The sequence below is a fragment of the Lissotriton helveticus genome, chromosome 5_1 (genome assembly GCF_964261635.1).
Source record: "Lissotriton helveticus chromosome 5_1, aLisHel1.1, whole genome shotgun sequence".
Classification (NCBI taxonomy): Eukaryota; Metazoa; Chordata; class Amphibia; order Caudata; family Salamandridae; genus Lissotriton; species Lissotriton helveticus.
Genome location: NC_136065.1, coordinates 729,466,947 through 729,483,984, shown reverse-complemented (window position 1 = coordinate 729,483,984; position 17,038 = coordinate 729,466,947). Strand labels below are relative to the sequence as shown.

At 56.0% G+C, this 17,038-nt stretch overlaps 1 protein-coding gene across 2 annotated transcripts in view; it reads right to left on the bottom strand.

Moving 5' to 3' along the window:
- LOC144754879 (nucleolar RNA helicase 2-like) overlaps positions 1 to 17,038 on the bottom strand; it is a 650,789-nt gene that overhangs the window by 481,979 nt on the left and 151,772 nt on the right. For both annotated transcript variants that reach the window (XM_078643201.1, XM_078643200.1), the window contains exon 4: positions 11,842 to 11,917. In XM_078643201.1, the coding sequence (XP_078499327.1) occupies positions 11,842 to 11,917 (76 nt within the window). The remainder of the gene's footprint in view (positions 1 to 11,841; positions 11,918 to 17,038) is intronic.

Genomic DNA, 17,038 nt, shown 5'->3' with positions numbered 1-17,038 from the left:
AGCCTCCCCCCAAACACACAGAGCCTCCCCCCACGCACACACAGAGCCTCCCCCCCACGCACACACAGAGCCTCCCCCACACCCACACAGAGCCTCCCCCACACCCACACAGAGCCTCCCCCACACCCACACAGAGCCTCCCCCCACACCCACACAGAGCCTCCCCCCACACCACACACAGAGCCTCCCCACACACACACACACAGAGCCACACACACACACACCCACACCCACACAGAGCCACACACACACAGAGCCACACACACACAGAGCCACACACACACAGAGCCACACACACACACAGAGCCACACACACACAGAGCCACACACACACACAGAGCCACACACACAGAGCCACACACACACACACAGAGCCACACACACACACAGAGCCACACACAGAGCCACACACACACACACACAGAGCCACACACACACACAGAGCCACACACACACACACAGAGCCACACACACACACACAGCCACACACACACAGCCACACACACACAGCCACACACACACAGCCACACACAGAGCCACACACACACACAGAGCCACACACACACACACACAGAGCCACACACACACACACACACAAAGAGCCACACACACACACAGAGCCACACACACACACACAAAGAGCCACACACACACACACACAGAGCCACACACACACACACAGAGCCACACACACACAGAGCCACACACACACACAGAGCGCCACACACAGAGCCACACACACACACACAGAGCCACACACCACACACACACACACACACAGAGCCACACACACACACACAGAGCCACACACACACAGAGCCACACACACACACAGAGCCACACACACACACAGAGCCACACACACACACACACAGAGCCACACACACACACACAGAGCCACACACACACAGAGCCACACACAGAGCCACACACACACACACAGAGCCACACACAGAGCCACACACACACAGAGCCACACACACACACAGAGCCACACACACACACAGAGCCACACACACACACAGAGCCACACACAGAGCCACACACACACACACAGAGCCACACACAGAGCCACACACACACACACACACAGAGCCACACACACACACAGAGCCACACACACACACAGAGCCACACACACACACAGAGCCACACACAGAGCCACACACACACACACAGAGCCACACACACACACAGAGCCACACACAGAGCCACACACACACAGAGCCACACAGAGCCACACACACACAGAGCCACACACACACACAGAGCCACACACACACAGAGCCACACACACACACACACAGCCACACACACACACACACAGAGCCACACACACACACACACAGAGCCACACACACACACAGAGCCACACACACAGAGCCACACACACACACACAGAGCCACACACACACACACAGAGCCACACACACACACACACAGAGCCACACACACACACAGAGCCACACACACACACAGAGCCACACACACACACAGAGCCACACACACACACACAGAGCCACACACACACACACAGAGCCACACACACAGAGCCACACACACAGAGCCACACACACAGAGCCACACACACAGAGCCACACACACAGAGCCACACAACACAGAGCCACACACACACACACAGAGCCACACACACACACACAGAGCCACACACACACAGAGCCACACACACACACAGAGCCACACGCACACACAGAGCCACACGCACACACAGAGCCACACGCACACACAGAGCCACACGCGCACACAGAGCCACACGCACACAGAGCCACACGCACACAGAGCCACACGCACACAGAGCCACACGCACACAGAGCCACACGCACACAGAGCCACACGCACACAGAGCCACACACACACAGAGCCACACACACACAGAGCCACACACACACAGAGCCACACACACACAGAGCCACACACACACAGAGCCACACACACACACACAGAGCCACACACACACACACAGAGCCACACACACACAGAGAGCCACACACACACACACACACAGAGCCACACACACACAGAGCCACACACACACAGAGCCACACACACAGAGCCACACACACACACACAGAGCCACACACACACACACAGAGCCACACACACACACAGAGCCACACACACACACAGAGCCACACACACACAGAGCCACACACACACAGCCACACACACACACACAGAGCCACACACACACAGAGCCACACACACACACAGCCACACACACAGAGCCACACACACACACAGAGCCACACACACACACAGAGCCACACACACACAGAGCCACACACACACAGAGCCACACACACACAGAGCCACACACACACAGAGCCACACACACACACACACACAGATCCACACACACACACACAGAGCCACACACACACACACAGAGCCACACACACACAGAGCCACACACACACACAGAGCCACACACACAGAGCCACACACAGCCACACACACAGAGCCACACACACACAGAGCCACACACACACAGAGCCACACACACACACAGAGCCACACACACACAGAGCCACACACACACAGAGCCACACACACACAGAGCCACACACACACACAGAGCCACACACACACACACAGAGCCACACACACACACACAGAGCCACACACACACACACAGAGCCACACACACAGAGAGCCACACACACACACAGAGAGCCACACACACACACAGAGAGCCACACACACACACAGAGAGCCACACAGACACACAGAGAGCCACACACACACACACAGAGCCACACACACACACACAGAGCCACACACACACACAGAGCCACACACACACACACAGCCACACACACAGAGCCACACACACAGAGCCACACACACAGAGCCACACACACACACAGAGCCACACACACACACAGAGCCACACACACACAGCGCCACACAGACACAGAGCCACACACACAGCGCCACACACACACACACACAGCGCCACACACACAGCGCCACACACACAGCGCCACACACACACACAGCGCCACACACACACACAGAGCCACACACACACACAGAGCCACACACACACAGAGCCGCACACAGAGCCACACACACAGAGCCACACACACACACACAGAGCCACACACACACACACACAGAGCCACACACACAGAGCCACACACACACACACACAGAGCCACACACACACAGAGCCACACACACACACAGCGCCACACACACACACAGAGCCACACACACACACAGAGCCACACACACACACACAGAGCCACACACACACACACAGAGCCACACACACACACAGAGCCACACACACACAGAGCCACACACACACACAGAGCCACACACACACACAGAGCCACACGCACACAGAGCCACACGCACACAGAGCCACACGCACACAGAGCCACACACACACAGAGCCACACACACACAGAGCCACACACACAGAGCCACACACACACACACAGAGCCACACACACACACACAGAGCCACACACACACAGAGAGCCACACACACACACACAGAGCCACACACACACACACAGAGCCACACACACACACACAGAGCCACACACACACAGAGCCACACACACACAGAGCCACACACACACACACACACACAGAGCCACACACACACACACACACAGAGCCACACACACACACACAGAGCCACACACACACAGAGCCACACACACACACAGCCACACACACAGAGCCAGCCACACACACAGAGCCACACACACACACAGAGCCACACACACACACACAGAGCCACACACACACAGAGCCACACACACACAGAGCCACACACACACAGAGCCACACACACACAGAGCCACACACACAGAGCCACACACACAGAGCCACACACACACACACACACACACACAGCCACACACACACACACACAGAGCCACACACACACACAGAGCCACACACACAGAGCCACACACACACACACAGAGCCACACACACACAGAGCCACACACACACACACAGAGCCACACACACAGAGCCACACACAGCCACACACACAGAGCCACACACACAGAGCCACACACACACAGAGCCACACACACACAGAGCCACACACACACAGAGCCACACACACACAGAGCCACACACACACAGAGCCACACACACACAGAGCCACACACACACACAGAGCCACACACACACAGAGCCACACACACACAGAGCCACACACACACAGAGCCACACACACACAGAGCCACACACACACAGAGCCACACACACACACAGAGCCACACACACACAGAGCCACACACACACAGAGCCACACACACACACAGAGCCACACACACACACAGAGCCACACACACACACAGAGCCACACACACACACAGAGCCACACACACACACACAGAGCCACACACACACACACACAGAGCCACACACACACACACAGAGCCACACACACACACACAGAGCCACACACACACAGAGCCACACACACACACAGCGCCACACACACACACACAGCGCCACACACACACAGAGCCACACACACACAGAGCCACACACACACAGAGCCACACACACACAGAGCCACACACAGAGCCACACACACACAGAGCCACACACAGAGCCACACACACACACAGAGCCACACACACACAGAGCCACACACACACAGAGCCACACACACACACAGAGCCACACACACACACAGAGCCACACACACACACAGAGCCACACACACACACAGAGCCACACACACACACACAGAGCCACACACACACACAGAGCCACACACACACAGAGCCACACACACACACAGAGCCACACACACACACAGAGCCACACACACACACAGAGCCACACACACACACAGAGCCACACACACACACAGAGCCACACACAGAGCCACACACAGAGCCACACACAGAGCCACACACAGAGCCACACACACACAGAGCCACACACACACACAGAGCCACACACACACAGAGCCACACACACACACAGAGCCACACACACACAGAGCCACACACACACAGAGCCACACACACACAGAGCCACACACACACAGAGCCACACACACACAGAGCCACACACACACAGAGCCACACACACACAGAGCCACACACACAGAGCCACACACACAGAGCCACACACAGAGCCACACACACACAGAGCCACACACACACAGAGCCACACACACACAGCGCCACACACACACAGCGCCACACACACACAGCGCCACACACACACACAGCGCCACACACACACACAGCGCCACACACACACACACACAGCGCCACACACACACAGCGCCACACACACACAGCGCCACACACACACAGCGCCACACACACACAGAGCCACACACACACACACACAGCGCCACACACACACACAGCGCCACACAGACACAGAGCCACACACACACAAACACACAGCGCCACACACACACACACACAGCGCCACACACACACACACACAGCGCCACACACACACACAGCGCCACACACACACACAGAGCCACACACACACACAGAGCCACACACAGAGCCACCCACACATACAGAGCCACACACACACACACAGAGCCACCCACACACACAGAGCCACACACACACACACAGAGCCACCCACACACACAGAGCCACACACACAGAGCCCCACACACACACACACAGAGCCACACACAGAGCCCCACACACACACACACACAGAGCCACACACACACAGAGCCACACACACACACAGCCACACACACACAGAGCCACACGCACACACAGAGCCACACGCACACACAGAGCCACACGCACACACAGAGCCACACGCACACACAGAGCCACACGCACACACAGAGCCACACGCACACACAGAGCCACACGCACACACAGAGCCACACGCACACACAGAGCCACACGCACACACAGAGCCACACGCACACACAGAGCCACACACACACACAGAGCCACACACACACACAGAGCCACACACACACACAGAGCCACACACACACACAGAGCCACACACACACACAGAGAGCCACACACACACAGAGAGCCACACACACACAGAGCCACACACACACAGAGAGCCACACACACACAGAGCCACACACACACAGAGCCACACACAGAGCCACACACACACAGAGCCACACACACACACACACAGAGCCACACACACACACACACACAGAGCCACACACACAGAGCCACACACACACACAGAGCCACACACACACACAGAGCCACACACACACACAGAGCCACACACACACACAGAGCCACACACACACACACAGAGCCACACACACACACACAGAGCCACACACACACACAGAGCCACACACACACACACAGAGCCACACACACACACACACAGAGCCACACACACAGAGCCACACACACACACAGAGCCACACACACACACACAGAGCCACACACACACACAGAGCCACACACACACACAGAGCCACACAGACACACACACACACACAGAGCCACACACACACACAGAGCCACACACACAGAGCCACACACACAGAGCCACACACACAGAGCCACACACACAGAGCCACACACACAGAGCCACACACACAGAGCCACACACACAGAGCCACACACACAGAGCCACACACACAGAGCCACACACACAGAGCCACACACACAGAGCCACACACACAGAGCCACACACACAGAGCCACACACACAGAGCCACACACACACAGAGCCACACACACAGAGCCACACACACACAGAGCCACACACAGAGCCACACACACACAGAGCCACACACAGAGCCACACACACACAGAGCCACACACAGAGCCACACACACACACACAGAGCCACACACACAGAGCCACACACACACACAGCGCCACACACACACACAGCGCCACACACACACACAGCGCCACACACACACACACAGCGCCCCACACACACACACAGCGCCACACACACACACAGAGCCACACACACACACAGAGCCACACACACACAGAGCCACACACACACACAGAGCCACACACACACACAGAGCCACACACAGACACAGAGCCACACACAGAGCCACACACAGAGCCACACACAGAGCCACACACAGAGCCACACACAGAGCCACACACAGAGCCACACACAGAGCCACACACAGAGCCACACACAGAGCCACACACACACACAGAGCCACACACACACACAGAGCCACACACACACACAGAGCCACACACACACAGAGCCACACACACACACAGAGCCACACACACACACAGAGCCACACACACACACAGAGCCACACACACACACAGAGCCACACACACACACAGAGCCACACACACACACAGAGCCACACACACACACAGAGCCACACACACACACAGAGCCACACAGACACACACACACACACAGAGCCACACACACACACAGAGCCACACACACAGAGCCACACACACAGAGCCACACACACAGAGCCACACACACAGAGCCACACACACAGAGCCACACACACAGAGCCACACACACAGAGCCACACACACAGAGCCACACACACAGAGCCACACACACAGAGCCACACACACAGAGCCACACACACAGAGCCACACACACAGAGCCACACACACAGAGCCACACACACAGAGCCACACACACAGAGCCACACACACACAGAGCCACACACACAGAGCCACACACACACAGAGCCACACACAGAGCCACACACACACAGAGCCACACACAGAGCCACACACACACAGAGCCACACACAGAGCCACACACACACACACAGAGCCACACACACAGAGCCACACACACACACAGCGCCACACACACACACAGCGCCACACACACACACAGCGCCACACACACACACACAGCGCCCCACACACACACACAGCGCCACACACACACACAGAGCCACACACACACACAGAGCCACACACACACAGAGCCACACACACACACAGAGCCACACACACACACAGAGCCACACACACACACAGAGCCACACACAGAGCCACACACAGAGCCACACACAGAGCCACACACAGAGCCACACACAGAGCCACACACAGAGCCACACACAGAGCCACACACAGAGCCACACACAGAGCCACACACACACACAGAGCCACACACACACACAGAGCCACACACACACACAGAGCCACACACACACAGAGCCACACACACACACAGAGCCACACACACACACAGAGCCACACACACACACAGAGCCACACACACACACAGAGCCACACACACACACAGAGCCACACACACACACAGAGCCACACACACACACAGAGCCACACACACACACAGAGCCACACACACACAGAGCCACACACACACAGAGCCACACACACACACAGAGCCACACACACACAGAGCCACACACACACAGAGCCACACACACACAGAGCCACACACACACAGAGCCACACACACACACAGAGCCACACACACACAGAGCCACACACACACAGAGCCACACACACACAGAGCCACACACACAGAGCCACACACACAGAGCCACACACACAGAGCCACACACACAGAGCCACACACACACACAGCGCCACACACAGCGCCACACACACACAGCGCCACACACACACAGCGCCACACACACACAGCGCCACACACACACAGCGCCACACACACACAGCGCCACACAGACACAGAGCCACACACACACACACACAGCGCCACACACACAGCGCCACACACACACACACAGAGCCACACACACACACAGAGCCACACACACACACACAGAGCCACACACACACACACAGAGCCACACACACACACAGAGCCACACACAGAGCCACCCACACACACAGAGCCACACACACACACACAGAGCCACCCACACACACAGAGCCACACACACACACACAGAGCCACCCACACACAGAGCCCCACACACAGAGCCCCACACACAGAGCCACACACACAGAGCCCCACACACACACACACACAGAGCCACACACACACAGAGCCACACACACACACAGAGCCACACGCACACAGAGCCACACGCACACAGAGCCACACGCACACAGAGCCACACGCACACAGAGCCACACGCACACACAGAGCCACACGCACACACAGAGCCACACGCACACACAGAGCCACACGCACACACAGAGCCACACGCACACACAGAGCCACACGCACACACAGAGCCACACGCACACACAGAGCCACACGCACACACAGAGCCACACGCACACAGAGCCACACGCACACACAGAGCCACACGCACACACAGAGCCACACGCACACACAGAGCCACACGCACACACACAGCCACACGCACACACAGAGCCACACGCACACACAGAGCCACACGCACACACAGAGCCACACGCACACACAGAGCCACACGCACACACAGAGCCACACACACACACACAGAGCCACACACACACAGAGCCACACACACACACAGAGCCACACACACACACAGAGCCACACACACACAGAGCCACACACACACACAGAGCCACACACACACAGAGCCACACACACACAGAGCCACACACAGAGCCACACACACACACAGAGCCACACACACACACACACAGAGCCACACACACACACACAGAGCCACACACACACACACAGAGCCACACACACACACACAGAGCCACACACACACACACAGAGCCACACACACACACACAGAGCCACACACACACACAGAGCCACACACACACACAGAGCCACACACACACACACAGAGCCACACACACACACACAGAGCCACACACACACACAGAGCCACACACACACACACAGAGCCACACACACACACAGAGCCACACACACACACAGAGCCACACACACACACAGAGCCACACACACACACAGAGCCACACACACACACAGAGCCACACACACACACAGAGCCACACACACACACACAGAGCCACACACACAGAGCCACACACACACACACAGAGCCACACACACACACAGAGCCACACACACACACAGAGCCACACACACACACAGAGCCACACACACAGAGCCACACACACAGAGCCACACACACAGAGCCACACACACAGAGCCACACACACAGAGCCACACACACAGAGCCACACACACAGAGCCACACACACAGAGCCACACACACACACAGAGGCTCTTGTGTAGGAGCAGGCTCTTGTTGTGTGCTTGTGTAGGGTCAGGCTCTTGCTGTGTGGGTTGCCAGGCTCTTGCTGTATGCTTGTGTAGGCTCTTGCTGAGTGCTTGTGTAGGCTCTTGCTGTGTGCTTGTGTAGGCTCTTGCTGTGTGCTTGTGTAGGCTCTTGCTGTGGGCTTGTGTAGGCTCTTGCTGTGGGCTTGTGTAGGCCCTTGCTGTGGGCTTGTGCAGGGGCAAGCTCTTGCTGTGTGCATTGCCAGGGTGCTGCTTCTGCTGCTGTGTGCAGAGGCCCTGTGCTGACGTGCATTCTGGAGAGGCCACGATGGTGCGAGGCAGGCTCCGAGTGGTTTTCGCACAAGGGGTGGGCCTATATGCTCCTCGTGCGGCCCAGTTGAGCACGGAGAGGCAGTTCCTTCAAGGGGGGGGGGGGGGGGGGGGGGGTCAGTGCGTGAAATGACGGTCGGCCGCAAGCGGGGGCTCAGCGCAGCCGTGTACTCTGGGTGTATATGCAGTTTATGGGGAGGGGCGGCGGGTCGGCTGCTGCTGTGCTGGAGCGATGGGGGCGGGGGCATGAAGGGCAGCGCGGGGGAGGGGCGTGTCCCGCTGGTGTCGGGCTCCGACTCCCCCTGCCCTATCTGTGCTGCTAAAGAGGCGCCCGCACCAACCTGGCTCCAGCATTCACCCGCAGCGGGTGCGATCGCAAAGTCACGGGATGGCGCCTTCCAGAATACTGTCCCTGGGCACAGTACACATGCATCAGTGGTAGTAAAGCAGCGCTCACATGTGAAGGGTCTAACCCCCTCGAGCTCGGCTGTGTCCCTGCTCCAGAGATTTGCCCACCTTGTGCCCTGAAGGTTTTTTTTATTTTTATTTAAATAAACCTAGCTGGCTGTAGAATTTGTTTGTAAGAGTTCTCGAAATTTTCATATAATAGATTAACAAAGCAACCAGACTAGATGGAGACCTTTAGGTTGGGTCCAAGACAGGACACGGTTATTGGTGCTTTAGAAGCAAAGACACTCATTCCATTCGGATAGTGTGGTTGGTTGCTTTGTAAGCTTAACAAACGTTGCAACATCGAACAGTCAAAGTTTGCTCCTGGACTTCGTACAGGGATTAGAATTCAAAAACAGTAATAATCATACTCGAGATCGGGCACTTTTTGCACATACAATGACCGGATCCTCCTCTCCTGTGAGCCAAGAAACATGAGATGTGAAAGCACACTGCAGCCATTCAGCAAACAGATGATACACTTAAACGCTCGCCAGGACACAGCCTTTTGCCCTTGAGCCCCATCCCTTTCAGACTGACTTCCTGCTGACGTAAAAGGTTCCTTATCTTCTTTATGGGGCCATCTGTGGGACCCATAAAGAAGATAAGAAAGCTTTTACGCCAGCAGGAAGTCAAGTAAGCCAGTCTGAAAAGGACGGGGCTATAATAGAAAGAAGAACGTCACTAGGACCTCTTCTCCAATGGCTGGCCACCGTTTAGGAGGCCAGTCAATGGAGAAGAGGGGGCGGGCTTAACCCTCGCTAGTGAAGTTCACTCTGAAACATATAATCTCGCGAGCTCGAATGCACATGTGCGCAGTACGCCACGCGAGACCTAATAAAGGACTGATTGACTATATTTAGGTAACACAAACAACAGTACTGAGCACAACAAATTGTAATACCCAGTCTAGTTGGATCCTTACCTTTAAGAAGACTGATGGTATCTTTAGAGATACTGAAATTAGAGAATGCACCTTCCTTCTGCTCTGCTGTTAGCTCCTGAAAAAAGCAAAGTAAAAAAAAGGACATTAGGAAATTAGTGCTTGGTTGCTTCTTACGTCATCAATTCAAGTTTATTAATTCACTAAAGATGAGCAACATTGAAGAAAAAAAAATCCATCTGCACCATCGCATTAAAACTGAGCAGACCTTTATGTATCAACATTTCTTCATGGCACTAAAGGGGCAATGGCTTATGCTTTGAAAGAAACTCAATAGTAGATGGACAGCCAATGTAGAGATCTTAGCACCAGCATGATGCATGTTCTCTTTGGGGTATCAGTAATGACACAGGCAGCTACAGTTTGAACAAAGCCAATGGAGCAGATTTTGAAGGGACACCGGACATAGTTGCTTGACTTAAGAATGGATTAGATGACAGTGTTAACCAACATAACATGCAGAGTGTGGTCAATGACTGTCAGGTTCTTCTTAACAATACATTTAGACGAGTTTAGCAGGAGTCAATAACTTTTGTGGCCTGGGCCTCCAAAGACAGAGGGTGATCTAACAGAACACCAAGATTGCGCATTACTTCACAGGGTGCAAGCGCCAGACTCATGAATGCTAATCAAAAGGACACATACCGCCCTAAGTTGCTGAATAGCTAAGTAGAACTTGTAGTACGTGTACTAGTACACATGGAATTTTACTGAAAGCAAAAGACCCTTGCTCAGCAACAGAGTATGCCAACCTAAGCAGCTCACATTTTTAATACTTCGGATCACAAGTATTGCATTTATCCGATCAGTTAAATTTAGATACCAGACTATCTTAGAACATAAGTACACAATGAAGAGCAGAAAAGGATTCTTAACTACTTCACATTAACCAAGGGAGAGCCCAAGAGGAACTATGGCGACAGCATCACGTGACTCCGCCCAGGCGTCGTACGTGACGTCAGAGAGGTCACATAAGTCCCACCCGGAGCGCCTACTTCAGTTTTCTTCTGAGAACTTTTTCCGTGCCACACCGCAGAGCCAGAAGGCAAAACTGTCACAGCATAGGAAACAGTGTGCAAAAGAGCAGAAAAAGCCGAAAAAGGAATGGTGAGGAGCAACACCATAAAGAGCAGTGCCAGGCACTGCAATACCCAAAGGCAGGGAAAAGAATAAAGAACAGAGCCCAGCCCTGAGCAGCAACCCTGCCAGTACAGAGATAGCCCCCCTTGGAGACAAAGAACATGTATATAAATGTCATGGTAACAGGTAGCAGGACTAGAACCCCAATCAACAATGAAGGGGAACCCGTCCGGGACAAACAAGGAACGGCAAAACTCCAGGACAGCCCATCACAGAGTGTGACAAACCTCATAAGGAACAAAAGGGCAGAGGCACAGCCAAGAGACCCCAACACAGAGGATAGCAGAGGGCCCAGAACCCCAGTAATAAGTGGGGAGGGATAGCCCCCCAACCTGGAACAACCAGAGCATGAAGGCACCGAAGCACCTATAAACCTATCCTCCAATATGCCAAAAGGGGAAGACAGGGAACAAATAAACAGGACGAACACCTTGTCAGAAATAAATAAATATAATAATCCACATTTGTAAAGCGCACAATCACCCGTAAGAGTCTCTAGGCACTGGGGGCCCTCGGGAAGATTAAGCAAGTTATTGCCCAGTCACATGGTGCTGGACTAATCTGCCGCCGGTGCCAGGGATCGAACCATGATCCCCCAGATTCCGGAGTCAGTCGTCCTAGCCGCGGCGCCACACCTCTTCCCACATAAAGAATGTACTCATAGAAGACACAGCTGACCACATGGAGGCGAGTGCAGAAGACCAAGCCAAAAGTCCTTGCAGAACGGGGAGGAAGGGCGGGCCGTGAAGAAAGCTGCAGCTAGAATCGTCTCTACCAGATACATCGTTACCGAAGGTTAGTAACTCGTATATCTGATAGAGACTATTAGCCGCAGATTCCTTAACGTAGAATAGATACCCTAGCCATACCCAGAGGGGAGGAGGGTCTGCAAGAGGACCCCACCCGCCTGGACATAACAGAGTCCCAGGTTCAAGCAGACAGGGCGAATAGCCCCGTCCTCCCCAGGCAAGGGGAGTCCCTACACTGAGAGGATCACCGACCCCAGAGGGGATACGAGAAGACAAGAAAGAGGTAGCCAGTCCTCACACAGAGGAAAAGAGGGCAAGGCGAAAGGAGGCCAAAGCACCCCACGCCCATACAAGGCAACAGAACCTCCACCCAAGGCCACCAAGGGTGAAGAGCAACCTAGAGTCTCCAAGGAGAAGAGGAAGAGCAAAGGGAAGCCCCAAAGTCACCCAGGAAGAACCATCCAACGCTCTGCAGGGACAGACTGCGCCCGAAAGGGGGGACAAGAGCACAAGAACCATCTCATCCCCAGGGAGGAGAGGTAGACTGAATGGAGAGCCCACTGGAAGAAGAGGACAAGGCAAGGATGGCTGTCCCACTAAAGCGCCAAGAAGGCACAATGGTGCAGAAAAACAGTAGGTCAGCACCGGCAAGTACAGCCAGATGCCGAGAGCACCACGGAAGGATGCACTCGGGGCAAGCTAGACGTCAGCCGCAGACAGAGAGCAGACAGAGAGCAAGAAGGCAAAAAGGGTCAGGAAACGCTCCAAGGAGGAGTCCGCACCCACATCCCAAAAAGAAGTGGAACCAGGCAGAGCCAAGACACCCGGTCGCAGGCAGCAGGCCAGACCAGGCGAACAGCGCAGTGACCCCGGAGAAGGACACCCCGGGGAGCAACTCAAGCCATTCCAAGCCATCAGCAAGAGGATTGCATCTGCAACATACCTTAACGCTACGGAGAACAGAGGCCCGAAGGCGATCACAGCTCCCCATTGCATAACAGAGCTATACAACAGCTACCACTGCCCCACAAAGGGCATGTTACGTCCCAAAACATGGGAACCTCTTAGGAAAAACTTCCGCAGCAGAGGACAACAGAAAATACCTCAGGAAAAACCAGCAGAAGGCTTGTAAAGCAGCCAAAGAGAAAAAACAGCAGGCCTAGTCTCAGGGCCAGCATGGTGTAGAAACCCAAAGCAAAAGCACACAGTCAAGAAGGGCCGGCCAGCAGCCATCAGAACAACAGTCCCAACAAGGAGGACTCGAATGCACATGAAGCACACCAACCACAAAACTGGGGCAATCCGCCCCAACATAAAAAAACCTCCCAAAAACAGATCAACTCACAGGTCACTGAGGGGGAGGAGGCGGCCGAAGCCCCCCCTCAAGAATCTCTGAATGACTGAGTCCGCAGGGGCGTGAAACAAAAGAGCGCCATCAAAAGGAAGGTCCACCAGCCGTTCCCGAAAGTTCTCAGGGAACACACTTCCCGAAGCCAGGCATGGCGACGAAGTGCAACCGAAGAAGCCATGGCACGACCCAGCACCTCAGAGATGTCCAGAGAGGAGCGAAGAATAAACGCTGCCAGCTCCCGGCCATCCAACACATGGTGCCTCAAATCAACACAGGCACCCTCCTGAGATGCGGCAGACATAAGGGACTCTGCCGAGTCCCACAAGCAAGAAGTGGCCCTAGCCAAAACACACAGCGTGTTAAGGGCCCGCAGAGCCGCACTGGTTGAGGCAAACATATTGCGCCCCCAGGAGTCCAGCCAGCGTGCCTCCCGTGGCGGGGGAGACAACAGCAGCAGCAGCAAGGGAAAGGCGTTCTGCAAAAGGGAGCCTCTGGTAGAGGGGTGGAAGGAAAGACACACCGGATCACACGGCGCCGGATGGTGGCGGTGCAGAAGGTGTTGGGGCACCGGGTCCCCCAAGTCCCCAAATGAGAAGAATGGAGCGAACCCTCGAAGGGAAGCAGCAGCTCCTTACCACCAGAGCCCTGATGGAGAACCCCCAGATGATCTGCGGGGAAATGGGCAGCTGGATCACCCATGCGCAACATTCCCACAGCCGTGGAAACAATGCGAGCTAAGGCCGCACCTGCCGATGTAGGGCCCTGCGGAAGGGAAAGCAGCTCCTCGGTAGGCGACCGCTGCAAGGCAGACATACCCCAAGCCAACCGGAGGAAGGAAGGGCCAGGTCCGGAAAGTAGGAAGAGGGACCGAGGAGTGGGGGACCTGCGGCTCCTCTGGCGAAGACCGCGGCCGCGGAGATGGCGAGGAGCCGTCCTTGGATGACGCCGGGGAAAAAGCCACAACGCGTCGGCCCATCTCCGGCGAGGATGACACCAGCAAGCGTCGAAACTCTGGAGAAGAGGCGTCCGCGGACGAGACAACAGCCTGAAGTCAGCCTGGCGCCATAGAGTCCGCAATCTGAGGCAGGACAGTCATCCGACGCCAGGGGAGATGCCGGAACGACTTGTGCCACAGCACTCGGCGCAGGAGACATGGGCTGGGCCTGAGGGGCGAGGGAATGGCGCCAGAAAGGGGTCGATCTGACCTCCGACGAGGCAGTCGCCTGCGTGGAGGGGCGAGAGGGACCAGGGGAAGGACGAGGGGTCCCCCGCCAACCTCGACCTGTGACCGGACGAGAAGGGCCCTCCGCCAGCCCCTGTGGCGCTGCCAGGACCAGCAGCAGCCGGCGCCGAGGCGGCGTCGCCTGGGACGAGGCCACCGCCTGTCCCGAGGACCGAGTGGGACTCGTGGATGCAACCAGAGTCCCGGCGACCTCCCGCGACATCACAGGGACTCCCGCAGGAGTGTGCGGCGAATCAGAGGCGCCATGGTCCGAAGGAGTGACCCCCGAAGGGCCGCACCCCAACGGCACCACATCCTCGGAACCTGGATCCGAACCAGTCGGCGCAGGGCCGGAGCTGCCGGCGACGCTGCGGAGGGCCCCGCACACTGCAAGGGATCCGCTGACGTCCCAGGAGGGGAAGGAGGAAGAGGAGAAGCCAGCGAGACCTGCAAAGCCGCCGCATAGGTCTCCATCTGGGCTCTAATCGCCCCCACACCGGGAAACGGCGGAGAGGGGGATGACACGCGGGCCGCACCACCCGCGGAGAGCCCGCGCCCCCAACAGACTGGGAACCGGCCCTCGGGGACAAACTGCGACACTTACCGATAGGTGAGTGACGCTCTTGCGGCCTGGGAGAAGGACGATGTCTAAGACGGAGGCAGCGGTTTCAAGAACCTTCCGCAGGGGCCGGGCGAGGTGACGACACCAACCTGGAC